Source organism: Puccinia triticina, chromosome 7A (assembly GCF_026914185.1).
Source record: "Puccinia triticina chromosome 7A, complete sequence".
Lineage (NCBI taxonomy): Eukaryota > Fungi > Basidiomycota > Pucciniomycetes > Pucciniales > Pucciniaceae > Puccinia > Puccinia triticina.
The window spans coordinates 6,020,391-6,048,196 of record NC_070564.1 but is presented as its reverse complement, the minus strand read 5'-3'; the positions used below and the strand labels follow the sequence as shown (position 1 = coordinate 6,048,196).

The 27,806-nt window shown below is 47.3% G+C and overlaps 7 protein-coding genes across 7 annotated transcripts; 4 read left to right on the top strand and 3 right to left on the bottom strand.

Moving 5' to 3' along the window:
• Positions 1-1,698: 1,698 nt before the first annotated feature.
• PtA15_7A664 (uncharacterized protein) lies at positions 1,699-3,478 on the bottom strand (the record flags this gene model as incomplete). The annotated part of the gene is made up of 4 exons (XM_053171294.1): positions 1,699-2,573; positions 2,671-2,701; positions 2,820-3,239; positions 3,353-3,478. 4 exons carry the CDS (start codon positions 3,476-3,478, stop codon positions 1,699-1,701), a joined length of 1,452 nt encoding a protein of 483 aa, XP_053022490.1.
• A 616-nt stretch (positions 3,479-4,094) lies between these two features.
• Positions 4,095-5,401, top strand: PtA15_7A663 (uncharacterized protein; the record flags this gene model as incomplete). The annotated part of the gene is made up of 3 exons (XM_053171293.1): positions 4,095-4,139; positions 4,206-5,123; positions 5,219-5,401. The coding sequence occupies 3 exons, from the start codon at positions 4,095-4,097 to the stop codon at positions 5,399-5,401; spliced, it is 1,146 nt and encodes a 381-aa protein (XP_053022489.1).
• Positions 5,402-5,888: 487 nt separating this feature from the next.
• Positions 5,889-7,539, top strand: PtA15_7A662 (uncharacterized protein; the record flags this gene model as incomplete). The annotated part of the gene is made up of 3 exons (XM_053171292.1): positions 5,889-5,910; positions 5,979-7,217; positions 7,355-7,539. 3 exons carry the CDS (start codon positions 5,889-5,891, stop codon positions 7,537-7,539), a joined length of 1,446 nt encoding a protein of 481 aa, XP_053022488.1.
• A 213-nt stretch (positions 7,540-7,752) lies between these two features.
• PtA15_7A661 (uncharacterized protein) lies at positions 7,753-8,254 on the top strand (the record flags this gene model as incomplete). Its single annotated transcript, XM_053171291.1, has 2 exons — positions 7,753-7,787; positions 7,861-8,254. 2 exons carry the CDS (start codon positions 7,753-7,755, stop codon positions 8,252-8,254), a joined length of 429 nt encoding a protein of 142 aa, XP_053022487.1.
• A 1,433-nt stretch (positions 8,255-9,687) lies between these two features.
• Positions 9,688-11,372, bottom strand: PtA15_7A660 (uncharacterized protein; the record flags this gene model as incomplete). The annotated part of the gene is made up of 9 exons (XM_053171290.1): positions 9,688-9,754; positions 9,827-9,958; positions 10,046-10,154; positions 10,232-10,364; positions 10,445-10,524; positions 10,592-10,755; positions 10,840-10,850; positions 10,955-11,109; positions 11,213-11,372. 9 exons carry the CDS (start codon positions 11,370-11,372, stop codon positions 9,688-9,690), a joined length of 1,011 nt encoding a protein of 336 aa, XP_053022486.1.
• Positions 11,373-15,111: 3,739 nt separating this feature from the next.
• On the bottom strand, positions 15,112-18,174 carry PtA15_7A659 (uncharacterized protein; the record flags this gene model as incomplete). Its single annotated transcript, XM_053171288.1, has 2 exons — positions 15,112-15,216; positions 18,127-18,174. 2 exons carry the CDS (start codon positions 18,172-18,174, stop codon positions 15,112-15,114), a joined length of 153 nt encoding a protein of 50 aa, XP_053022485.1.
• A 4,680-nt stretch (positions 18,175-22,854) lies between these two features.
• Positions 22,855-24,484, top strand: PtA15_7A658 (uncharacterized protein; the record flags this gene model as incomplete). The annotated part of the gene is made up of 6 exons (XM_053171287.1): positions 22,855-22,897; positions 23,027-23,356; positions 23,503-23,664; positions 23,757-23,863; positions 23,968-24,287; positions 24,358-24,484. The coding sequence occupies 6 exons, from the start codon at positions 22,855-22,857 to the stop codon at positions 24,482-24,484; spliced, it is 1,089 nt and encodes a 362-aa protein (XP_053022484.1).
• Between the last annotated feature and the right edge of the window lie 3,322 nt (positions 24,485-27,806).

The window sequence follows — 27,806 nt, the reverse complement described above, 5'->3', positions numbered from 1 at the left end:
AAGTTCAGGTTGACTGTTGGTCTTCACTCACTTCGGTGTTGGGGGAGATTGAATCAAATGAGCCGACAAACCAGACAAAGCTGGTTGATCAACCTTTGACAACCGCTCCTAAGTGGATGTTGTTGCCTCAATTGTTGTTGTCACCAAAGTTGCCGAAGAAGAACTGGTTTGTCTGTTCCACAAACGTCTCCAAGAACGACTTGCGTTTCACTTCTCGCCGGGGGGGGGGGGGGGGGGGGGGGGGGGGGGGGGGGGGTGAGGGGGCACCTCGTCTTTTTGCAACACAACATTGTCTTCTTGCAACACGGTGTCTTGTTGGGGGCCAATAGGCTGCAACCCGTCGCAGGACACCTCGCGAGCCTATTGGGTCAAATCGTGTTTGTGGGGTCAATTTGTGTTTGTGTCAGCAAGGAGGGAGGAAAAAACTACCCTCTTGACGTTGGTTGGGTGCCCTTCTGCTGAGACGGCATTGGAGGCTTCATTTGCGGAGGGGAGCTGGTGGGGGATGTCAAGGGGAGTGTCCAGGTGAGCAATGTCCTTTGCCATGCATGTCAGCACCACTCGCCTCCAAAGATCCATTGAAGGGGTTGACATTCAAAGGTCGTCCAAAGGCCCTCCAAAAAATAATTGGAGGGGAGGGCTACGCCTCCGAAGGCCCTCCAAAAAATAATTGAAGGGAAGGGCTCCGCTTCCAAATATCCATTGAAGTCAGGGGCATTCAAAAAGGTACTCCAAATATTGGGAGGGGAGGGTCCTTCCTCCCAATGGACTTCGGAGTAGAGTGAGATGTCAGAAAATAAGGTTTTATCCGGTCCAACCCGGTGGTTGGATGGATATTTCTTTCAACTGTGAATGTCATTCAAAGTTTTTGCCCCACCTTTGGAAATTTTTTGGATTTTCTTCAAAGATCATCCAAAGGACCGCAAATTCAGAGGTCCTCCAAATTAAAACCCTCACTTCAAAGGTTTTTTGGCAAAAAACCTCAAAAGTGCGTCCGCCATGTACACTTGCTGACCGGGAGGGATTCCCACAGTCAGCAAGCTCCTCGATGACCAGGAGGGGATCCCCCCAGCCGTTGAGCATATCCATGACCGGGAGGGAATCCTCCCAGCCATCAAGTATATCAATGACTGGGAGGGAATCCTCCCAGCCATCAAGTATATCAATGACTGGGAGGGAATCCCCCCAGCCATCGAGTATATCAATGACTGGGAGGGAATCCTCCCAGCCATTGAGTATATCAATGACTGGGAGGGAATCCTCCCAGCCATCGAGTATATTGATGACCTGGATGGAATCCTCCCAGCCACTGACCGGGAGGGATTCCCACAGTCAGCAAGCTCCTTGATGACCAGGAGGGGATCCTCCCAGCAGTCAAGCATATCCATGACCGGGAGGGAATCCTCCCAGCCATCAAGTATATTGATTACTGGGAGAGGATCCTCCCAGCCATCGAGTATATCAATGAAAGAAATGAAATAGGGAAAAGAAGCAGAAGTTAGGATCCCAGAATTCTAACAATGTCAATTGACCTTATCAGTTGTGAAAGTTCAAAGCATCATTGATTTATAATATTCAAAGACACAAAAAAATTGATCTGTTGTCAGGATAAAAAATGTGTTCAATAAACAGTGATGGAGAAAAATCAGAGGATATTTCTGCAACAGAAAATAGCAAAGTTGGCAAATAAATTAGATATTACAACTCAATTGTCAATCTTCCGCTGGAAGGTCTGGGGTTTTCATCAAAGATTTTCTGGCAGTCAATGTCAACAGATTTCCAAAATGATTTACCTTCCCAGTGTTCTCTACCAGGAATATCCTGCAAGATAGCATCCGGAATGGGGATTGAACTCGTTTTGCTGTCCCCGTAGCAACACCAGAACTTTTGGACGTGGTTAAAGGCCTCTAATCGTTCTTCACGAGTCATTTCGTTTGAAGGCTTTGGGGTGCCAAAGATTATTTTTCTAACTTTATTAGAGTCCGGGCTGAGGCATAGATTGCCGTAAGTCAAGGGTGGTGCGCCTAGATCCGGCGGCAAAAGTGGACATTGCTTTGAGGCTGGTAATACTGTTGCGGCGGGTAAAGTGACTGATTTACTTCCATCATCAGACGTAAATCCACCATTCTCTTCACTTGCTACATCGAGTAATACACTGGCTTTTCCTGCCTGGAGTGCTTGAGCCGTGTTTGTGAAAATCGGCGTCAGGATTAAAAGTGGGTCGTCCAATGAATGAAGGAACCATAAAGCACTCATTAATCCTTTCCCCACGATTGGTGGTAAGCTCCCAGCTAGATTAGGGACGTCATGCAAGAGATGTTTTTTCCTTTTAGCCACGAGCATTATATTCATCGGGTGTGGAATGGCGTCAGTACTAGAACATATCTGCTTACCAAGGGCCTCAATTCCAGCCATCAGCCAATAAATCACTTTGAATCCAGCACCAACCAGCAGGATAGACTCTGCTGTAAATTCCTCTGGATGTAATAACAGATGCAAAAATAATCCACCAGTGACCGTTTTGAGTCCGTTTATTGGGCTTTGGGCAAACAGATGTGCTGCTATCTTGGTCCCTTTTTATTTTTTCAAAAAAATTGGGTTTTGGAAACATTCAACAACAATTAATTGGTCAACTGAATCCTCGAATAGGTAAGAGATGACTGATCTTACCATCCCACAATTCGGCACCCAGGCTTTTGACCTATGAATTTTACAGAAGAAAATCATAAAAATCGGTGATAGTTTAGGGGCAGTATCCTCAAATATGGGAGTCCAGGTAAGATTTTGAGAAAGAACTCAGAAGGAACCGCGAGACGCACCTGATGCCATTCCTTCTTGAATTCAAAGGGAAACTTGACGACCCACTTGAAGGCGGCCCAAATCATGGTTATAAATTGCTCGATCACACCGGCCGTAAAGTGAACAACGCCGTCTGCCGCTTTCTCGACAGGGTTAGGGCCGTTGACCCATTTCTGCAGGTCTTCACCCAGTGTTTTCGTAAATAATTCCCATAGTGTTTGGTCGGGATGTTGGGCCATGTAAGAGACAATCCATTCTTGTTCTTTTTCATCATCTGTTGGTCCTTGAATTGTTAGATTCCTCGCGTATTCTTCATTCCATCGTACTGCTGCCGGACAATTTATTGCGATTTCCATCCCGGGCGTGCCGAGTGCTACGGTTGGGTCGTGTAAAGCTACGTTGAAGGTGTTAGCTACACCCGCATGGACATCTGAGCCTGTCTGATTTTTTGAATGACGGGCAGATTACCAGAGAGATTAGTCAAGTATATATCTCTTCATCTCCTCATGGGGAACCCCAGGAATCCGAAGAGGATCAAATGAGTTCAACTCACCAAGCTCGTCTGGTTAGATGAACCTCCTGGCTGAGTGCCCAAGGGATTTCTAGATGATTGGCTGGACGTAACGCCTGAGAGTGCAAGAAGGGCACAAGAGTGCCAAAGAAAGAGGCAGTGATTCATCTGAAAGTGTCGGTATTCTCTATGAAAAGTTGAATTAATGATGGAGGCGGCCGCTGTTATAACAAGAAAGCGATACCTGAGTTGAACTAGTTGTTTAGTATAAAGTGGATGGACTTGCAAGGCTCCTGGTAAACCTGGTTGAGCGAGCTCGAGGGATTTCTCCCTACATGTTCCGGATCCCGAAATCAATCCGAGAGAGCTACCCAGCGTTTGAGGGACCAGGAAATATGTAAAAAGAACATGACGAAAGTCGTGGTCAATGTCGGTGTCAGATTCTGTATCGGAGTGCAGACCAAGAAAATACACGGCCCGACGAGCCACCCGCGCCGGGACTCAGCGAGTCGCCCGGACTGTCTGCCAAGAACGTGTGGTGCAGACGGGTCTTGACGAGTCCCGGAGACACTTTTTCCACCTGAGCACGCTGGAGACGGCTCGGGTCCGACCGGTTGGGGAAGCGGCGCAAACTGGCCATTGCCCGGGCTCCAGGGGGGCTACGTCGGAGCCGATGTTGAGCTCCAGGGCTCCGGGTCGCCTGCCTCGGAACGGGCTCTTTCCACGACCTGCCCAGTAAAATGTGATTGTCCATCCTATACGCACCGACCGAACGAATTCTCCAATGGCTTTCCTTGGTCTCTCGCTCGTTACCTGGCAAACTCTGCTAGTCAGTACCACTAAATCCTCAATCCAGGACTCATTAAACTGAAACGGGGTTTTCTTGCTTGAACAGATCATCGGCTTCCCTTTCATCTGGGGCTCATTGTCTCGAATCCGTGCCATCCTCCGATTCATCCGCGATCCCTTTAAGAAGTCTCCAGCCTCTCATCCGAACCCAGTCAGCACATCCAAGAGGGCGCCTGAAGTTTCGCCGCCGCGTCGATATATGAGACCACAGACTTTCTTCCTCGGATTCGTTCTACTAGCTCACTGGGTGCGCTTCTTGAGCACGAACCCGAGACAGAGCAACCCATTCCGCCAGACGAACCTGCTGCTGAACGTGCCCTCGACGACGCTGGTGAGCTCTGTGGAGCGGTACTATCGCTCGAAGGGCATCAATGAGACTCCGTACGAACAGGCGCGACTGATCCAAAAATTAAACACGCTCGATGCCCGGCTAGTCTACTCGACCGTCGGCCCAGATCCGTTCCTTCACTGCGGCTGGTGTCGGCCTCCGTCGAGCAAGGTCAGCGGCTCCGACCATCTCTTCTTCACCCTCTCCCGCCTCGTTCTCCAATATGCCACCGTATTACTTGTCGTCGGGATCATGACCACTGGGGCCAGTCAGCGAGGGATGAAGCGTCGGGTCTGGCGGGCCCGACTGGCTCTCCTGAGCATCTTCTACTTCGCCGTTGAAGCTGCCATACTTTCCGTATTAATCTTTTTCCTCAGTCTTTCTGCTTCGGTAAACGACAGTCGGACGACCTGGGAGGCTCTCTTCTCTCTCCGAGCCGCCTTTTTTTCTCTCATCCTTATCGCCTCTTGGTGGGCCGTTATCTCCGAACCTCCTAGAGAACTCCTCTCTCCCATCAATAAAACTGGCGTCGGCCTTGCTACCGTCGCCGCTAACCTTGAAGGATTGGTCAATCGCCTTAGACTTACCACCCTTCAGCGCTCTGCACTCATGAAAGATGGAAGCTATCGAGCCCAGGTATAGTCACGCCCTCCTTATCCTTAACCACTTTTTAAAATCAATATACGCAACTCAGCAATGACTGGATACCTCCCCGCCTAAAATAATATTAGATTCATGAACATTGGGAAAATGTCGAGCGGCAAGCGTGTCGAGCATCATCAAATCCGACGATCCAAACTATGAAACACACCATGGGCTTGAGTTCTTCTGAAAATTTGAATCATCAGTCTCGAGACCAACTGCGGAGCTGGATCGATAACGTCTATCCTGAGCCCTCCTTCTCTTCTTATTGACCCTTACCCCTTCGGCCTTCGGGCCCCTTCACCTGATTTTGATCACTTCACGATCTTTGAATCATCTCCTTGTCTCACTATTGTAGATTTCATTTTGGCTCTTGAAATACCTCTCCCTTTCTTCTTTTCCTCAGCTTATCTTTTTCACGCGAATATCTCTGTCTTTTTATCTCGTTCTTCAAAAACAAGCAATCAGGACCGATAAATAAAAACACAATCTGACATGAGAGCGGAGGCTCTGCATTATATTTTTGTTTGTATTTTGTCTTGTCTAGTTACTTATTTCCATACAAATTCATACATATTTAGATCAAGTACATCAATACTTACATGGTTTGGTGGGTTCAAAAGCCCAGAGAAGCTGGATGGAGGCTGGAGGCCACCCATGGGTGGGTAAAACACCCGATGTCCGTGGTCCCCCGGGGGCTACACCACTGGAACACCAAACCGGAATGTGACCGGACATCCAGCACACACGGAGTTGGACATGCAGCTAGAAGGAACAACCAGTGAGTAAATATCCTACCTTTCATCTGAAATACTTCTAGGTACTGATTTACTGTGGTTGATGGTCAAGTCACTTTCCCCCAGGTATCACCTCAGACACCGTTTACCCATCTGATACCCAACCAGAATATTGCCCTCGTGTCACAGCTCAAGCTCACGTCTGGAGTACTCTTGACTGATGTCCCACTCGCTTACCGCACTTGGGGCAAATTGAATGCCGAAGGCACGAACTGCATGGTAATCTGCCATGCTTTGACAGGATCCGCTGATGTCGAGGATTGGTGGGGACCGCTCGTAGGCCCAGGCTTGGTATTCGACCCGACTCGCTACTTCATCTTCTGCGCCAACGCCCTCGGCTCACCTTATGGCAGCGCTTCACCGGTATCTATCAATCCTAAAACTGGTAAGAGATGGGGCCCAGAGTTCCCTTCCACAACCATGAGGGACGATGTCAACCTCCAGAAAATCCTGCTGGATCACTTCGGCGTCCGAACCGTATCAGTCGTGATCGGTGGGAGTATGGGAGGCATGACGTGCCTCGAATGGCCTCTCTGTACTCCACCTGGCTACGTCCTCAATATTGTACCAATAGCTACATGCCCTAGACACTCCGCCTGGGGTATCAGCTGGGGTGAAGCCCAACGACAATCGATATACTCAGATCCGAAGTATCTTGATGGCTACTATGATCAGGACGATCCGCCGGCCATCGGACTCGCTGCTGCACGCATGGCCGCGTTATTGACTTATCGTAGTCGCGATAGCTTCGAATCTCGCTTTGGTAGGAAGCAAGTACTACCCAAGCCCAACTCGTCTAGCTCTCCAACAACTGGGAATTCTAACGGCACAGCCGTCAAAACTTCTAGCCAGCAAGAGCAGCTCATCGAGAAAGCCACCTTGGAGGCACTTACAGCTCACAACGACGGCCATCGCCTCCAATCTCAAGCTGCACCCTCACAAGAACGACAGAAACCCAACGAGAATGCGCATTCGGAAATGTATGTAATTAAGTCACCATGTCAAATATTTTCCGCTCAATCTTATTTGAGATACCAAGGGGATAAGTTCGTTGGACGATTCGATGCGAATTGCTACATCCATCTCACGCGTAAACTGGACAGCCATGACGTCGATTATGGGCGTGAGGATGGGCCGGCATTGCTGAAAATTCCTCCCGGCGCTTTGGTCGTAGCAATCAATTCAGACGGTCTCTTCACACTGGTTGAGCAGCAGGAACTGGCTAATTCAATTCCCGCGGCCCGACTGGTTGTTGTTGAAAGTAAGGATGGACACGACGGGTTTCTGTTAGGTTAGTATTCCTTTAAAAAATAAAAAAATAAAAAACCTACATACGTTTCTGCGCCTTCGACGCTGAAGACTTTAAAATGAGTAAGCTGAACGTTCTGGCAATTGGTTCTCCCCTATTCCCTCTTCACTATCAACCAGAGTTCGAGCAAATCAATCGACACGTTCTTTTGCATCTTCGTCAAAGACTACCGCACCTGTACGACCTTCCGGGAAAACTCGGGGATGACGCAGTCCTCACGACTGAGCCAGTCATCAATGTTGAATCGAAACTTCTCAAGACCAGCGTCTGCAGTGAGGCTGACGGAAGTATCACCGATTGGTAACTTTTACTCTTCTCAGACGAGCCGTGTTCCCCGACTTCCATTCTGTTTCTTCATCGTTGTGAGATAATTTGTTAATGTGACATATTTCCAAAGGTGAACGACTTCAGTGGATGAATTAGGAGCTACAGCCATTGGCCTTGAGCCTAAATGAGCAACCGTTGTCATGTCTGTCTCCAGATAAGCCTTGACAAAGGCTCATCCGGACCTCTGCAAATGGAAAACGTTGTCTCATGGCCAAGCCGAGGAGAGTGAACCTTGGTTTGGCAGAGCCCTGCAGAATATAAATAGCCCCTGTGCATCAGGTTATTTGCACCTCATCAGCATCAACCCGGACATCTCCAGCCTCACCATCCCCAAAGCCAACCAACAAGAACTCACCGCCTCCAACAAACGAAAACCGCCTCAACCACCTAATCAAGCCCCCACCATGCGTTCCACCATTGCCGCCACCGCTGCCTTGTTTCTCGCTCTCCTGAACTCTGTTTCCGGCTGGTCCCTCAATGGTCTCGTACCATCGGTTCCATCTCCATCCATCTGGGGTCAACAAGGTTCTCAAGTCAGCTGCGGCAACCAGGGCTATGCGGCTATCAACGCGAACGTTCTGACCCAAGTCAATTGCGGCGGCTTTCCCGGCTCCGACTTGAGCTGTGCCAACCAAGGCGATGCCGCCGCCAATCTCAACGTCGGCACCTCTGTCAACTGCTACAGCTACTAGGGCACCTAGTTCGAAACCATTGCGCAGACCCAATTTGAGGGGGTATGTTCACTTCATCTTGTTTCGACGTTCCAAACCTTGCAAACAGCCACTGACATTCCTCAGTTCACATTGCTCTAGGACCAGTGGCTACCCATTGGCCATCGAATTCGCAGTGCAGCTGGTTCCCCCCTCAGCTTTTCCCGTCCGCGCCGATCCCTCCCGGAAAACCATGCTTCTCTCTTTATTTGTTTCACATTCACATTCATAATATCATTTCTTGCCCACTTGTTTCAACAACCCCATTCGTTACCCATAGTTGGCTCGAGTCCTTAAACCTTGAACCTATTTCTAATTCATTTGCCCCCTTGCCAAATGCACTTGAAGTATTGGCAACCGGGTCAATTATCCAGTGTTCCAGTTGTTCATATTTGAGAGAAAGGCAGTCCAACATCCAGATCCATTCTTGCATTGTGGTACTGTCTCCTAGTACTCTTGTCAACAGGGCAGTGAAACAGCAGTTTTAATAATGTTGCCTCGCTTCAGCGCATCCGCAGCATTCCCAGCTGTGGCAATGGGTTTTGTAGCGTGATCACACTACAGGCAGACAGCTGTCGCTCCTGCGCGCAGGGTCACCTAATTCTGGTGGCCGCAGTGACTGCGCAGGTCACGCGAACTGCTGCGAACTGACCTGTTGGGCTCGCTACTTACACTGCGGGCATCTCGATGTCGCTGCGGTCCGCAGCGACATCTGACGATTCAGTGGGGATTCGAACCCCGCGCGACAAGTATTGCAGCGACACTTGGCCGGCTGGGGGTATGTACACACATCGCACCTCTCGATGGCCGGCACAACGACCGGTCACCGAGAGGAGTACGCACTCCTCTCGATGGCTGGCCCAAGGCCCGGTCATCGGGAGGTTGTTATGTATTGGTGGCCGGCTGTCCAAAGGCAAATCGATCAGCCGGCCAGATGTCGCTGCAGCTGACGCTGCATTCTGATATGCAGCGTCATGATGTCGCTGCGGCCCGGACCGACAGCGAGATGCCCGCGGTGATAATCAGGGCGACATGGCCGAGTGGTCTAAGGCGCCGTCTTAAGGTTGGCGGCTTGTCACGAGCGGGTGCGAATCGGCGGTCTTCGGGCGTGGGTTCGAATCCCACTGTCGTCAGTACGTTTTTGCCCTAGGCATCTTATAGATGCATGTCGAACAGGGCCTCGCGATGAAATTGGAATTTTCTCTTCAACTCTCTCTCCCCAAAAACAAATTTGCTCGATCACCAGGCAAAACAGGCGACATGGTCAACGTGCATTGTGTGTCGTTCCTCGAGAGGCTCATAAATTTTATTCGTTTGTATGTAGTAGGCTACATCAAGCGGACAAACTGGCTAATTGAACAGAAACAATCAAATTCGTGACACATGTCACATCGTGTAATTGGTAAGCAATGCTTTCAGACTCCCAAAACAATTCCGTGGGCGCAAGACTTCTCGGCCTCAGTGTTGAAAACGTTGACGTTCCTGAACACGAGTGAAAAACAAGTTAGCATATTATCTGAGCAACTGCAAGATAAGAATTTGGAGGTAGCTTACCATTTCGGTTCGTATGTGACTGGAACATTGTAGCGAACGGTTTTGTTCTTGCCCAATTCAGTGATCTTGTTGAAATCTTCATCCGAAAGTTTGACTTGCTTGAAGTTGGAATCAATCCTCGTCGGAGTTACACTGATTTACATGGGTTCAGTTAAACAGGATCAACCCTGTATTCTGCCTCCGAGAGTTAGTATTCGAGAAGGGAAACCGTGGACTTACGATTTAGGGATGACTGAGATCCCACCAACAGCTCCCCATGCAATCAATACTTGAGCCGGGTCAACAGTCTCACCTGATAGTTTGGAGAGCTTCGCCGCGACTTCCTTGACTGATAGGTGAGGAAAGGGACAGAACCGGATGAATAATGCTGTATTTTGTATTCAAAATGTGAAGGATTGAAGCTACCTTCAGGATAATCAACAATCTTTGTTTCTCCGACCAGATTGTTACCCAGAGGCGAGTAAGCGGTCACATGAATGTTTTTAGAGTTGCAGTATTTGACCAAATCGGATTGAATGCACAGGGGATGCCTTTCGATCTGACGGATGGGGTTTTAGAAATGAAAACATATGGATGAACTGCTTCAACATAGTAGGGAAATGTGGCTTGGGAACTCACTTGGTTCACGGTTGGCGCGACACCAGTAGCTTTGTTCAGCGCTTCAAGATGTTCAATTTCAAAATTGCTCACACCGATCGCTAAAATCAAGTAGAAGGATCAGTCATCTCCAGATTTGATTAGACCTACAAAACGACATCTTCCTACCTTTGACCTTGCCAGTGTCTAGCAATTTGATCATCTCTTTCCAGGTGTCGACAATAGATGTCTGAAGATCCAGCTTGACATGCACACCGTCTTCTGCCAGAGGAAACAAAAGTTCTGAGTCGGCGGCTTTTGCAGATTCGGGCCAGGCAAACGATACGGGGAAACTATCGGGGGTGAGGTAACCACCAAATCAATCGAAATGTCCGGGGTGTGTATTTTGCAACTGGTGATGGAGTGAGGATACTTACTGGATAAGGTACTGTTGTTCGCGCACGGGATGAATATAATACCAAAGAATTTATAAATAAATAGAGTGAGAAACACTTGAGCTTGTATAATTTGATAAGGATATCGTCAACCAACCAAATCAAGGTAGTCTGTCTTCAACTCCTTGAGAGTATCCTCCAATCCTTCGGCCACCTTACTAGGATGGTGCCAAGTATTCCAAAGCTTTGATGTAATGAAGATCTCTTCTCTATTAACCCCGGAGGCTTCGATTCCGTCGGCGACCTCTCCCTCTGGAACGACAATCAATTGTCCCAAATCAACATCGGCAACTCTTTAACTTCAAATCAAGGATGCTCTGATAATGACGCCAAGGAAATTTGGTGTGAAGCTTACGATTTCCATAGACCTTGGCACAGTCAATGTGACGGTAGCCTGATTTCAAAGCGTGGGTGACAGCATTCTTGACTTCATTTGGCTTCGACAGCCAAGTACCAAGACCGATCTGAGGCATTTTGACCCCATTGCTGAGAGAAATCAGAGCTTTGTCAGACATGTTGGATTGAACACTAATCGAGTGCTTTGCGTTAGGAAGAGGAAGATGGTTGTTGTCGAGACAATGGAAACCCGACCGGACGAGTGGCTGGCAGAGGCTGGCAGTGAGGACCATGTGGGTGTTTTAAACCAGGATGATTACATAAGCAATCATTAGAGTTGAAAGTCTTCCCGACCTCATGACATCACTCCCAGGTTCCGAATCCGATCCATCCCATCAAGTTCCAGCCTCCAGGTGGGGACCGCGCCGACCCGAGCCGGGCACAACCGGAAGTACACATGATGCTCCGTGTAAATAATTGACGAGGGTCGTCACGGTTTTGGAATCATACCATACCAAGGATGTGGGGACCGCACCCGCCGCGCACGGCAGAACCTGCGTCATAATATCATTGAGAAACTGGGATTTACAATGGCCGTTTCTGCTTCGCATGGATATGTATGTAAGTAATTAAAAAAAAGTACTGTGCCAGGATTGGAAACCGGCTTGAATACTTTGGCAACATCTGAGAGTTTCAAGATTTTAAAATACATCGCGGAGCTCTCCGCATGAGACTCGGACCTTGAAGCTTTAGGCCAGCGTATCGGTCCCGCTTGAGCTCTCCTAAGCAAAAGGCAAGCCTCTAAGAGCAGAGCCACCGATGTGAACTTTTGGGCTGCCCGCCAACGGTAAATGTCTGAATTTTCCCCAAGATAGAATCAGGTGTCGGGGGCTTTAATCATGCTTAACAAAGCCCGCCGAACGAAGGGAGGGGCTGGGGCAGTTTTGCCACCAGCAGGCGGGACTTGGATAGCCTGCCTACAAAACACTCCTAGCTTAACTAAACCTCTCGAACGGAGGGTCTGTGGGACCCCGCCCGGAGGACTATCCGTAGGACTCCCAGGGTGGCTTATGAACGATGTCTGCAGGCTTGCAGACAAAGGAGGGATTTTCAATCCCAAGCATACAAAAACAACATTTAAAAATCAACAAAATCTTGTGTTTTGTAAAATGGTGGGTTGCTCCACTCCATTCCAACTGTTCCTTTCTTTGTATCTCTTGTTGGTAGTGTTTTGGTTTTTCCAGTTTTGTCTCCTGTCTTTGTAGGTTTCTTATCAACATGTTTACACCTCTTTACTTCAAAGAGCAATCCAATAAAAATATATTTTGCATGAAAAAACAATTACTCCTTTATTCTTGGCAAAGATTCAAGGACAAAGAAAATGTGGGGGTGGCTATAGTGCATATCCTATGAAAGTTGAATTTTATTTCCACCTTCTTCTGAAATAGAAGTAAGAGGCAAACAACCCCCCAAGGCCTCATCTGACTTGACGTCCGGGCGCGCCTTTGCGGCCTCCGTGGAAGGGTCCCAGGACGACCGAGGGCCGCCTTGGGGGTTGCTGCCGGAGGTTTGTGGGGGTCGCGCGGTTATTTCTTTTTTGAAAATAGGACTACATATTTACATGCCGATGAGGAAGTGTGAGCCGGTGTGCACACATTAGCTCGGTGCTGCTTGGCGGGAAGGGCTTGTCCTTGGCGATCCGCATGCACACAAACTCGCCAGCTAGACCTGAACTAAATTGTCCGCGAATAGGCCTACCCACGGGACATACATGCATCTAATCAAATGTCTGAGTTTTCAATAGTGAAATTGCTCAAGTTTTCTGATGGAAAGGAATGTTGAACCTCATGTGTACCTTGTGAAGCTGCCTGGCGGTTTAAAATTACACCTGTGTATGTTTGCTCAGAAAAATTGGTGTGACACGTGGAATCATGTCAAAATCAAGGGTGCATGCTTCGTAATGCCCTTGAGTCTCTGTTGGCAAGTAGTGCAGCATCCTGAGAGGAAAAGAACCCAATTTTGCGGGTTGTCGATGGAGCCTACTGCGCCTAGGGCTGGACCCCGGGTGATACCCAAGAGCCTGCAGCCCAGCCGTGGTAATACCCGAGCGGAATATCAGTACATAGGTGATGCTCCCGTGGAAATACCCGTGGCTACCGGGTCGGGTACATAGGTATGTGCGGGTATTTTAGCCGGAGGGTACCCGCGGATATTCCCGGCGGATACAGGGTATACCTGCGGGTACCCGGTCTCTCCAGCCCATTTCTGGGACGTGTACATATTGTGTTTACTAGAAAGCTTGGACCCGGTGATTTTTTGAAATTTTCGCATTCCAAAAATGTATGGGGTTCGGCCTCAGGAGATTTTGTTTCTGGCTTGTTTCTGCCTCTTGAAATTATCAAATTCTATTAGGCAATGCATGACACTCTCATGCAATCATTGACAGCATTTTCAAATCATGAACTTAAATATCTGACACCTGCCACTTCCTGGCAAGTTCGGCAGGGCTCCACTCACTGCAGCTGATTCAAGTATCCCATCCACTCTTTCCCCTCAAACCCGCAAAAAGAATCCCCTCATTGATCCAAATCAAAACATCTAAACGGACCGACCGACCAAGCTTCCTTCCCCCATTTCATCCAATCATCCACCAACCGGCAAGCATGTCAAATCCTCCGCCAGTGCACAGTCCTCCCCGCTCAGAACAACCTGAATCACCCCCAGAGAAAATAAAGTCCCTGGCTCCCGAAATGGTATGATTTTATTCATTCGGTTGGTTGGTATATTGTCTAAAATTGTATCTCTATGACTCAGGCCAATGTAATCAAACCGCGCGCACGAATAGCTGTACCATATGATGAGCCCGTTTCCAAACAGGTAAGAGTTGTTGGTTCCATTGGATCAGAGTGCTAGTGAGTGAATGAATAAACTGTGGAGTGATTTGACTTCTAGGCCAACAAAATAGAAATCTCGACCACATTCAAGCTCTATTTAACAACCAAAGGGAAGAAGAACAAAAATATTTTGGTTCTAGTTCCATCCCCAACTGCCTTCATTGTGACTATTGACTCAAACACAACCTACAACAACTTTCAAGACCTAGTGGCTACAGGATGTGATCAGTCTGTTGCAAACTCCGCGGATATCATATTGGAGGTGCTTGAGAAGAAAAAACTCAAACTCTTCTGGTATGCCAGCATAGTACATACCTTTGGTACCGGGCTGGTTGAAATTGGACTGGGTCAAGATTATCGACTCATCTTCCTACCAAAAATGGATTGATGCGATCCTGGCAAAGAAGAAGATTTACAAGGCTACCCTGGCTTTCCGTATGCCCAGCCCAGTCAAGGCCGTCAAACGTGGGAAACAGGCAGACCTTCTTGCAAAGCAAGTCAAATACAAGAAGTCCATCCAAGAACTGAAGGACCGCAAGCAAAAGACCAAGGATTCTGATGATAGCTCCAATGGCAATGACGAAGAGGCCAAAATAGACCCCAAGGAATGAAACAATGTCAACTTCCACATGCGGGCCATTATGGATGCATATCCTCTCCGAGTTGAGTACAACACAAAGATACCCGTTTTTGTCCACCCTTCCTATCCAAACAGGTACATTGTCCTTAAAATGGCTGCTTGCCAAGAGTGGGCCATGGCGATTGTTAGTTTATTTCACACTTCACTTAACTGCTCATGCGTGTCTTGATTAATGGGCTGTATTGCTTGGTTTTTTTGTATAGCTTGATGTGAAGATGCCCGGTGTAGACAAATCATCCCCACCAAGGTCCTTGCCATACCAAACTTGCGCAAGCCCAAACAAGAGGGTCAAACCCACCATTGATATTAGTGATATTGATGTTGATTCCCCCTGCAAGCTGAGAATACTGCACTGTGTCTTCTCTTTGTTGAGGCAATTGGAGCTCAATTGCTGGACCCCGCAGTGGTCACCGGGAAATCTTTGGCCGTTGCCCCACCTAGTTCGGAATTGGGTGGTTCAGTCCAAGCGGTGGCCCCTCCAATCCTTGGCTACTTGGAGTATTTAAATATCAGGAACATCTCTGTAGTTCATGAAAAGCTTCTCAAAAACAACATCTGCACGCAGGAGTTCTTCCTTCCAGGTACTTCATTGAGTAGAAATGAAGCCATTTCTTTTGGCTTAACGGTAGGTGTTGTAACTTCTTTGTTTGATAATGCTAGCAAATATGATTGCTTAATAGGGAAACAACAAGCGGTAGCGTACTGTTAACATAGTAGAAATGAGCTTGTTCCTTTCAGTTTCCTGTTCTCTCTCACTTGTGAATCTTATGTCGTATTCATCTATTCTGCTGGTGTGTTATGTTATTCCTCAGTAGTTCTCATATCTCACTTGTTATCAAGGTATTTATAAATGTGATTTTGAATCTTCTTGGATTCTAACATGATTTGTGAATCCATATTTTAAGTCATGGGCCATTTGAATCTCACTTAACAAAAAACAACAAAATCATTAAATGAGGGGAGATGGGGTCCCAGGGGTGTGTTCGCGTGGCGTGATACCTCCAACATAATTGTCAGTGTTATGGTGATGTTGTTCAAGGTGCTTAAATCCCTCACACAAATACCGCGCTGTACCTATTCGGCCGCAAAAGTGTTAATTTAATTAGCTTGAACAGAACACACAGCCAACTACTCCTGAAAAAAAGGAAGCACCGTACCTATTGGAAAGCCGAGCTGCATGAGCTCCGCCTCATTGAAGTCTAGAGATGGCACTTGGGTACCCGGCACCCGCCAGCAGGTACCCGGAACACCCGCTCAGCACCCGCCGGCGGGTGCCGGGTGCGGGTGCGGGTGTTCAGTTTTTGGGCAGGAAAAAAAAGGGTACCCATCCGGGTACCCGCTCATCTTGGTGGGCCAGATGGATTGGAGCCTTGGAGGGATCTCTCCACTTGAAGAGGTGGGAGGTGTACATACCACCTCAACCGGATCAATCCCTCCGCCCAGAGGTGTGTACACCTCCTCAACCGGAGGGACTGCTCGACCGGAGGAGTCCCTCCGGTCGAAAAGCTTGTGCACCTCTTCAACTGGAGGGATCCCTCCGGTCAAAAAGCTTGTACACCTCTTTGACTGGAGGGATCCCTCCGGTCAAGGAGGTACTATACCCCCGGGACTCCGGGTGGAATCCCCAGGTCAGCGAGTATATTGATGACCGGGAGGGAATCCTCCCAGTCATCAATATAATCAATGGCTGGGAGGACTTCCTCCCGGTCATCAATATAATCAATGGCTGGGAAGACTTCCTCCCAGTCATTGATATAATTGCTGGCTGGGAGGACTTGTGAGATTTCTCACCAAGGCGAAAGGCTTAGCGCTCATAAATTGAGAGAGCGGCCCGGAGCTGAATCAGCTGCGGAACTTGGTAAGCAAAGCGAACCATCTTCCGCAGTCCAAAACAGCCGCGAGGCGTCGTAAAACTGACACATCAATCTGATGTATGCAGGTCCGACACCAGCGAGCAACAAAATCAGGCTCGTGGTTAATCCCGGCTCCCAGCAACTAAGAGCTAGAATATCAGTCAACACCAAAGGTGAGTGACTGACATCTCGAAACTCTGAAAGCGACATGGAAAGCTAATGCCTCTTCCATGAAAAAACCTTAAATCCCCTAGACAAAGTCGAGGAGGACAAGACCGACCGCACCGCCTACTACCAAAGGGAAGTAGAGAGAAACGGTGAGTGATCGTGTCCCAAGCTGGCAAAAAGAAACAGACAGGCTAATGAGTAATGCTCCGCTCAGACGAGACAGCATCGCTACTCCGCCGTTTCGCCTAGAACAACCAAGTGGACCCTAAGGGCCAGAAACCCAAACTGGGTAAGGACAATAAAGTCTTGATCAACAATAAGAGAAGAGCAAATGAACTAACGGTACTCGCTGCCCAGACCGACGCAGGTTGAACACCAGAACCGCCGTCCATCTACCCATCTCATCCTTATCAGCTTCACGCTAAAAGAGCGGCCTAATTGCCTGCTCTTAGGTAAATTCTCACCCCCATTTCTTCTACCTAATTATGACCTAGTTGTAATTAGAAACTGTTACTAAGGAATAAAATTCTCTTAGTCGTCTGAAATCTTTCAGGAGTTCCTCCTGTTCATCAATATACTCGCTGCAATGACCGGGAGGAAGTCCTCCCTCCCGGTCATAAATATAACTGATGGCTGGGAGGACTCCCTCCCAGTCATCGATATAATCAATGGCTTGATGGCTGGGAGGACTCCCTCTTGGCCATCGCGATGAGCTTGCTGACTGTGGTAATCCCTCCCGGTCAGCAAGTGTATTTATTGCTGACCGGGAGGGATTTCTCACCGGCAGTGAGTATATCAGAGCGGGTACCCGCCCCTGCACCTGGCACCCGCCAGCAGGTACCGGTATACCCGCCGAGCACACGCCGGCGGGTGCCGGGTGCGGGTGCGGGAAATTTCAGGCGGGTACCCGGGTGCGAGAGGCCATCTCTATTGAAGTTGCGAAAAAACGACCAGTGCACTATCCCATGAGCCCACAACCGCCCTCAAGTGTATTTATTGTTTGGTTCAATATGCACATAATGGAGGTATGTCTCCATATCATACCGCTCTAGCTCCAGACAAGCAGGAAGCTGCTTTGTGGATGGGGTCGGAGGACACTGGACTGTTGGACTGGGCTTGTGGCCTTGGACACTCCGGCCAGTTTGGGGATTGAGGACTTCTAATTCTTTGTCCAATTCCGATTCATATTGCACCGGGAAAACTGGCCTACTGGATTGGGCCGCCGGACCTGTATTCCTTTTGGCATCTGGTGACTCAAAGGAGTAGTGCAAGCTGCGCTTGCGGGTGTCGATGGCTTTCAGAATGTACATCATCAGAGGGTAAGCCATTGGCCCAATTATCAGATCAAGATAGACAAGTAGGGTCTAATCTAGCTCACCTCGGGAACTTGATCCTGGACCTGAACATCTTCACTTGGATTAGCCATTATTAAAGAGAGATCCATGTGGCCTCGGCCTGGGCTAGTCTTGTAGGCTGATTTGGCAAAGTTGGAAAAATCCGCCGCCCCAAAGATCTGGGCTGTGACTAAATTGCCTGCCGGTGTTAGGATTGACACAACTAAGATGTATTTCATCTGATTAGACTAAGAACAATGAAGATGAAAAACATAATAAGAATGAAAACATTCAAGGTAACTAAGAGCAAATCCGCTCAGGTACTTGCGTATAAAGACAACTGGCTGCTATGCAGCTGAGGAACCTAAGGTTCTGCTGAAAAGACTGTAGTCTTCGTCAGTGTTTAGACTCCCGTTAGCGGTGAGCTGAGTAAGATGGTTCTTACTTTAGCTCAATGAGCCTGATGCAATAGTATTGCCGATGCAAGCTGCAAGAGTACCAGAACTGCAGCTGTCAAGTGCTAGTAGCATACATGACCTGTCAGTTTGGTATCTCTTGCTCTTAAGGCACAACAGTGATGGACTTACCACCACTAGCGTGGTTGGAGATCCTATCACAAAGGCTGGAACCGGGTCGGTCTGATTTGGTGTTGGATGAAGGTGAGCTGTAATATTAGAGAGTCTCTAATCAGCTGCACTTCTCCTAGCTGTGACAATCCCAATCAACATGCTTACCTGGTAGGTGGCTTTTTGTGTTTGGGTCGCTTGGGCTCTGCATTGGTTGATGACGTGGCTAAAGGGAGAGGAGCAGAGGAATTAGCTTTTGCGTGTTCCATCTGCCTAGGAGCTACATGCATAATTCATGCGCCTGAGGGTCGCGCCGGCTCACCATGATCCCTAGTAGGGTTAGGTTTAGAAGCCTTGCGCTTCCCCTGATTTGGGATCAACCCCGAATCCTGACAGCTGGTTTAGTGATTGACGCCACCCACTTGATCTTCTTGGCATCATGGAGGCTAAGTACAAGTTGATAGACTGAGTTGCTATCATGCGTGAAGTGCTTTAAAATTTTTGTTTGGAATTCGGTCCAAGTCAAGGACACAATGTCCATGACTAGAGGTTTGATTGGCAATTTAGGGATGATCTTTTGCCATTTGTTGCTGTGGGGGAGCATGTCTTGGCTAGTACAAATTATATTATTGAGGTCGGAAAGCTTAACATAAATTATATAATCAGTAATCATTTCGGCAGGGTGAGGTGGTTTAGACATGGATGGAGACGCCTTCAATGGGGATTCAAGATGAGATGGCATTGAGGACAGAACACCTGGGGATGCGGAGGGGGATCTGAGCGAATGAAACATTAATACCAAGATTATATAAAGCAAATGCCATTGGCAATGAGAGGCCTTCTCATTGAATGTACTCACTCGCACGCTCACAGCGGATCTTACAGATCCATGATCACAGATCTGATCAGCATAGCAAATTGAATGGCTTGATTGCGCAGATGAATCACTTAGATTTCAAAATAGATTGGCTCAATTGCGCAGATGAATCAGATAAACATTTACATTTCAAAGGAATCAACAGAAGAGCAGAAATGATTCACGCGGTCCAACAAAGGCTAGGTGCTTTAGATGGGAGGGAACAATTGTGGCACATGGTAGCCAGAATGATAGTATAACTTGCTGCATAAATTACCCGTCATAACCTGCACACAAGCCCGTTGGATTTCCCATTTGGGTTGATTGGTGAAAGATAGGGCCTGGCTTTGTCTTAATCAACCCTTGAGTATACCAAAAGCCAGCTCAATTGGGTTGAGCTCTGGACAGTAGGGGGGAAGAAAAACCAACCGGACTCCAGCGTCATCACAGATCTGTTGGACTTGATCTCCCCGGTGGATCTTTGCATTGTCACAGACAAGGATTGAGTTTGGGGCTGGGAATTGGTTCATCCGAGGGATCTGGGGAATTTTTAACATCCAATCAATTGGAAGTCAGTAAACTTGTGCTAGCAATTCAAGGATTGAGAAAAGTTTGAGCTCACTAGGTCCCATTTGAGAAGGTGTTCAAACTTCTTCCCATTGAAGTTATCTTCTTGCACAGTCAAAGCCACAATACCGTCAAACAATATGGCCGGAAGAATACTGAGCCGCATCAGATTTTGTCAAAAGATGTAATGTGCCAATGGCAACCCCTGCTTTGATTGTGCACAAGTTCTAAGTAAATCCTGTTTGCACACTGCACTTTCATCTGATGGGTATGTGTCAGCTTGAGCGGGTCCATCAAATGTGATGGCAAGGAAGAGTAAAACTCACCGGTAAATACAAGGTAGTTAGCTGGATAAAACTCCATTTTCTCAACATACCAATACTTATTGAGTAAGCACTTTTTGGAGTTGAGTGTTTTGGCTTTCTTCAAAGTGATTGATAAGTTGTTCACAAGGTTTTCATGAACAGCGTTCATGCTAAGCAGGGTGCCACTGGAATCGTACAGTCGCTTGCGTATCTTGTCCAAGAATAATCCGGGTTCGTCCTGGACCAGCTGGATTATGAACGCCGCTTCATCGGATGTAAGTGTCCTTGGGCAACCAAGAAGTTCATACTGGTTGGGATTGCGGATGACACATTGCGTTTTGTGGTAAAGGTAAATCCAGTGGTTGAAAGATTGTTTTGAAATTTGTTGGCCCAGGGTCCTGTGGATCTTGTTTTGTGAATGTCCTTCAATTACCATTCTGACTGCAACTGCCTTGATTTGCGGATCGTACTGCACATAGACCATGGTTGAGCTTGCGGAACGATTGATTGGGTTGTAGATACACTGGAGAGGGGGGGGTGACCAATGGGGGGCTGGCTGGTGGGTGTTGCGTGTGGGAGAGGTAAATCAACATTGCAAATGTCTGACAGCCTGACAGGTATGCTGGAGGCTGCATAAACTTTATCACAAGGTTGTATTGACAGTTGGAAATTGTCTAAAATAATAATGTGCGCTTACAGGAGGTGGGCCGAGTCCAAGGGACAGCGGCAGTGGAGCCACCGCAAGGCAAGCACGCGGAGGCAACTGCAGTGCGCAGCTGAGGTGCGCCTGGCAGATCCCAAACCTAGTGAGTCGAGGAGCAACCGGTACCAGCTAGGAGCTAGCACAACGGAACCGGCAACACAACGCTCAACGCCGAACGCAACATCGCCAAGGAAATTTGCACAGGAATTTTCGCCCCCTCCCACCCGCCCAGTAGGGGGTCCCACCCGCCCGTCGGGCTCAGACCCCACATCTTAGTGCTCACACAGGAGGAGAGGCCACACTCCCTAGGAGCAGTGGCCACCCTCCCAGCTCACCTTTCCGTTGCGCCAAGCTCTCTGTCACGGGGAGAGGAGACGCGGCATGTCAGGAGAGAGATGAGGAGAGGACCTTTCCCACACTCAGGCGGCTTGGGGAGTTGTGAGGACAACTCCCAGGTCACCTAGGCAATCCCAAATCAGGGGATTGCAAAGAGAAACACACAGGAACTGAGTACCATTGATGTTACTCAGCCCAAACCCACGCGGAACGGTAGCGGCAGGATTGGACACAGTATTAAACTTGGCTGAACCCCATACATTTTTGGAATGTGAAAATTTCAAAAAATCACCGGGTCCAAGCTTTCTAGTAAACACAATATTTACAAGTTCCTGGCAGTCTGTACAGACAGTGAACAACCTCCAAGCGGAAATAAGTCAATAACACAAAGAGCCAAACCAGGGCACACCAAGGTACTGGGATACTGGAAGCACAAGAAATCAACCTACCCTTTGCTCTCAGGAATGGTGAAGTGCCTGTTGAGATACATATATGCTTATATTTAGTACATTGTATGCTTCAACCAAACACGGCCAATCTTGTATTTAGTCTACACTAGATTGGCGCCTGGAGTTTGATCCTCAGTGAATCAGAACAACATTTTCTCACTCCTAAAGTGTCACTTGCTTGTCAGCAGTGAACTTTGGTTTTTTGTCCCTTGTCCCTTGCAACAGTGCCTGACTCCTGAGGCAGTTGTCTTAGCCCAAATACCCGTTGGTCCCCGTGAGATCGGAGGAGTGCCCCGACTTTTATACCCGAGAATGCCCGACGGGTATTTTTAGAAAAAAACTCTGTCGGCCCCCGACCCGTCGGGTCGGACAGCCGGGTATACCCGTCGACCCCGTCCCCGGGGTCCAGCCCTAACTGCGCCTGTGTAGTTACGATAACTGTTCACCAGACCAGGCAACGAAAAATTCAATAGGCCACGTCAATACTTGGTTCCTGGCCCGCCTCATCGCTGGGCGCCGGATGGTCGACCGACCAATTTCTTGCGCAAGTAAACCTGTTGCAAAGGGACCAATTCGGAAAGGGTTCATCACTGAAATTTGTAGTGGTAACAGTGGTCATGCTTGAAGTTTTTGTCCGCATGCATCACAAGCACGGTCGAATCCAGTCATCGACGTAAGATTTCCCTCACAAAAGCGCAAGCTACTGTGTAACAATCCGACATGTCCCCCCCGCATCATAACCTCGTATCCCTTTTCACTTGAACACGCAAATCTTTTACATTTACTTTCCCAACGGGCTTCTGGTGCTGTCGCCTACTTTCCTACATATATCCTTGTTTTCTTGGAGCTTGTCGTGCACCATTAAGGCTGGGAAGCAACACTCCACAGGGTTTCCTTCTCACCAGAGCCTTGAATTTTCAAATCACTGCACTATCATCAACTACTTCTGAACCATCGTCTGGTCACAATATCTGGACACATTACAGATCAATGGCAAGAATGGCACCCAAGAAACCCGCAGATTCCCACTTGAGTAAGTGTTTTTCCTTGGAGAAGACGTCACCATGGAGGAAGGCGTTGCGTTCAATTGAGACGCTAGAGCCAATGTCATGATCAAGTTGTGCCAATTTGAACCATTATTCACTGACGATGTGTTTTTTAGCTGCTAGCCTCCTTGTCATCACCGCGACTGCCGTCCTCAACCTTGCCTTTCCCAAGCTCTCTGACGACCCGAAACCTTCGAGTTCGATAGACCCGACCCCGCTATCAATCATTCAACTGACCAACACCCTACCAAAATTAATCCATTTATCTTATCTGAATCCCGAAACTGGTAGATATCATAAGGGTCGGGATGATCTCTACTTCATTGGCTTCTGGGTGGTGATCTGGTTAAGCTTGCGAGAGCTCCTCATGAAGCTCTTCTGGAATCCGTTGGGATCAATGATGGGCCTGGCCAAAGGCAAAAAGCTGCAGCGACTTTCAGAACAGGGTTGGACTCTAGTTTACTGTACTGTTTTTTGGTGTATGGGAATAGTGAGGAGCCTTCTTTTGTATTTTATTTTCTTATTAAGACTTTAACTGAATTTTTTACATCAATCCTCTCCCAGAAAATACTATGTGCATACCCTGACCCAGTTCTCTCTTTCAACATACGGCAATACTGGCAAGGTTATCCTCACACCTCGTTGAATGCCCTGAGCAAATTCTACTATTTGTCTCAAATCGCGTTTTGGTTCCAGCAAATCGTTGTCCTGCAGGTTGAAAAGCGTCGCAAAGACTATTATCAGATGTTTGCACGTCAGTTAGATTTCTTTTGCGCATTGCCGTCTTGGTTCATTTTTCATCTCCGTAGTACTCATACAAAGCTCCTTCCTTCCATGACGAAATAGATCACATTGTCACTGTCATTCTAGTATGTGGTAGCTATGCCACAAATTTTACAGGTATAGGAACGGCGGTGCATACAACCATGGATTTAGCGGATATTCTGTTGGCTGTAAGTCCTCGACTCGTCTATCTGTTGGATGAATCTATAACTGCACAATGGTCGTAAAACCGCTTACCGCATAACACTCAACATAACATCTATCTTTCACACAGTTCGCCAAAATGCTAAACTACTTGAAGGTTGGACCTATAGGAGACGCGTCCTTCTTGGTCTTCGTATTTTCCTGGATATACACGCGACATTATGTACTCCTCCGAATAATTTTCGCTATATGGAAAGACCTACCGGAAGATATCGAATTTATTTGGAATCCTAGCGAGGGCCAGATTGCTAGCCAATCGCTATGGATTGCTTTCTTGGGCCTCTTGTCTGCACTCGAAATCCTTTTAATGATTTGGCTCTTCATGATATTGAAAGTACTGTGGAAGGTAGCCCGAGGACATGCTCCTGAGGACACGCGGTCGGACTCAGAGTCAGTAAATTCTTATTGTTTCAATCCGCATAAGAAATATCCACATTAAAAAACGTCTTGCTTGAAACAGAGATACCGACGACGACGTGAGAGAAAAGAAGGCAAACTACCCGAGGATCCAAGTCTCCTGTGAGAAGCAACCTTTGTTGAAGAACACGGACCGATCCCCCAGCGCAGGTAACAGAACGCAACAATGAAAGTTTTTTTTTGGATTTCAAACAATCATGCATGAACGTGGTTCATCTTGTCAAAAAGACATTCATCCCAGCTTATCAAAAGAAAATACAAGCTTCACTTTATTCGGTTTCGCTACTTGGCAATCAGGAGTATCTACGAAGCCTCTTGAAAAATAGAACAAGAAAAAATTGAAGCCCCAAAGAAATTAAATCTCACCCTCCCGAGCTTATAGCTTATTTGTAGCGGATTCTAAGGTATCTTAGTTTATTTCAGATATCATTGTCTTTTTAACTTTGTTGAATGGGATGTGCCGAATAAGCTGGAATAAAATTACAACTACTTGAAAAAGTACAGAAATTTCAATGAAGGCACGAACAAGAAAGGAGAACCAGCCAAATTTCATTCCATAGTTTTAAGGGAGAGAAAAAGAAGGCAAATAAACATGAAAGAAAGAAAGTGTGATGCTTAAACTTCATATATCTGATCTTGGAGGCAGCTTCACTAGAATCTAACCCCGCGGTGTGAATTGGCCACGCCAGTGATACACTTCCACCCAGTGGGAGCTCATCATAACTCGACTGACCGCTGCTTTTGACTGCTAGCTGCTTGATCACCAAGGATGGCCTCTTCAAGTCTATCCTCAAGCAGTGTCGAACATTTGAGCCAATAAGCCGGCTAATCATGGAAAATTTCATGATGAACTAAAATACTGACTTGGTGATTTGCTCGGCTAGTTTTTTTCTTCGAGCTGGAGTAGCTACTCGTAACTGTACTTCCATCTATCAGTAGAATGGTATTGTGATAGGTCTTATTAATATTTTTGAATCATGTTTCCCAAGTCGGCGGGAGGCTTATGATCTTGGACTTACCTGCAGGCATAGCACAGACCCTATAAATTGGGATGATTCAAAGTGAATTAGATCCCATTGATATCTTATATATCATTTTTTTTAGAAAACTAAAGAACTTGCCAGTCAGTTTGAGTACTTTGTTGCATATCTACAATCAGGAGAATTTGATGTGAGCCATGTTTTACGTTTTTCTTTCAAGATCAATAAAATGGTAATAAACCGAGAAATTCAGTACCTTTCCATTTTGAAATTCTTTTCCTAGTTCTGTTTTGGGACCCCCGCTTTGCTATAGCACAATATCACCCAGTCAATATCACTCAGTCATCACGATCAAAGAAACAAGTGATACTAAGGCTTACATCTATTGCTGTAGTGAAGCTTTCTTCGGCGTCAATTGCTGCTCGTGTCATTTTCTTGCAGACGCTTAAATCATTTTTGTCAATAGGAATGCCATCAATGGGGCCGATCGGATTCGGGCTTTCTGTGTTGAGTACGGTGACTTGAGTTAAATTGTATGGTGTCAAAAAAACTCTCTCAGCGTTTTTTGAGCAGTTTCCAGCAAGCCCATCTGATATCTACTTTCAGCACACATATAATATATTTTACCATAATATTATCAGTGGATGACATTTGGAAGGGGCTGTCATAGTTGTTCTTCACCTGAAATTCTGAATACTCCAGTCTTTTGATGGTTGGCTGTTTGACAAATTTACGGATATTGAAATCCCTTGACTGAAAATCAATAAATGGACTACAGTCCACTAACTGGCTGAAACAGAGACTAGATGCAAAGAATGATGTGTATGAAAACTTCATGATTTGGCAAAGTAAGTTGGAGTAGGAGATTGGTGCGATTTCCAGATGGCTAACTTGAGACGTAGGAGTTAAGTGTCTTCGGGAAGCTCTGTGGCAAAACAAACATGGGAAGTAGTTGGCATGAGTTTTGTTTTCTGAATTCGGGTTTATAAACCCGATGGGAAGACTATCCAGACACTCAATCTTACCGACCATTGTAGGTCTCGTGACTTGGCTCGTACTATGATTACTTACGTTATAGAAACAAGGTATTACCTTTCATTCCATTTTTTGTTTCCACCCTTGGTTTACCTGGTGCGATTCGTCTATTAAGTTATCAGTCAAATCGGAGAAGATTAAACGATTTTATCAGTCAAACTGCAGGGATTCTCGGGCGAACGACTCCCTACAGAATAATTTGGAGCCGAGAAGGTGCTGCTAGCTGGTGATTTACCTAGAAAATATAACTATTGCCGCATAATTCACATCGTTGGAGTCACCTATCATAAAGGTTGCCATGTGGGTACTATTTATTTGGGCTGTAAATGAACACACTGAACAACTGCTTAGACTCGGGGAGCGTCTTGTGGAGCGATGCTTATTCCTCAATGAAACTGCAGGCCATACGTGAGTAATTGTATGTAGTTGCTGTTCTTGGCTGCCAAGGTTTTGCTTCCCGTCAATCACCAGGTGGCCGAAGGAGCCTCTGACGGAGAGGTGTACTGATATGTTACATCCCACTCAGATGTACAGCGGACGTTCCAGAGGCTGGACGGCGTGTTTTGATGTCTACGTATACTTACATCCCAAGACTCACCGCCCTCTGGGTCCAGGGAGGAATTGACATTGGCACGGGCCCGGGGGCAAATCCTTGTGGTATGTTACCAGGAGAGTAGCGGGAGGTGGGTGGAGTCCATTCTAGCGACTCAAAATGAAATTTCATCTTTGAGAAGCAGATGCCCGAGTACTTTGACTGCCGATCTCGCAAAACAAATGTTTTTGTGACTACAGGGTGCTTAGTAAATGAATCACTGAGGTACTGCCACCTGGTAAGTCTGCCATGGAAGCATAGCCGTCATCATTGGTGCTATAGACATTACTTCTCCTGTGTCCGATTCGAGGATGGAGACCGGTCTGCACCGGGGTCAGTTCCAATATTACCATTATCCAAAGATGCCTTCCACGGTGGCTTCAGTCAGAGCCCAAATACTATCACCAATCCAAACGGGCCAAAAGGAGAGCGTAGAGTAGAGGCCAATGGAAAATTGACCTTCCATGGCTGATATGTCCCCTCCACGGACGGTCAGCCATTCAGGTCTGCGAAGGTACTCAGATAGATCAATCGGCGTTCCAACTACAAGGACCAGTGGCTTTTATTTCATGATTACGAAACAAGTATATATGTATAAAGAATCTTGAATGAGAGAAACAAATTGGATCTATGACTGATGAGAAAACAAAATAAAAGTGAGAGTTTGGGATGATGAACATGGGAAGAGAAGGAAGGAAGAAGGGGAGTTAGGATTCGATCAAGTCGTGTTCGACGTGCGACGCGTATTCGAAGACGCCAGCAGTCGACATATATCCGTCGACTCCGAGGCCGATAGTCGCGTTACTTTCCGGCCCGAAGCTGCACAACAACAGGCTCATCTCTTTGGTGCTTTGGATCAACGACGGGACCCGCAACTAAACAAAC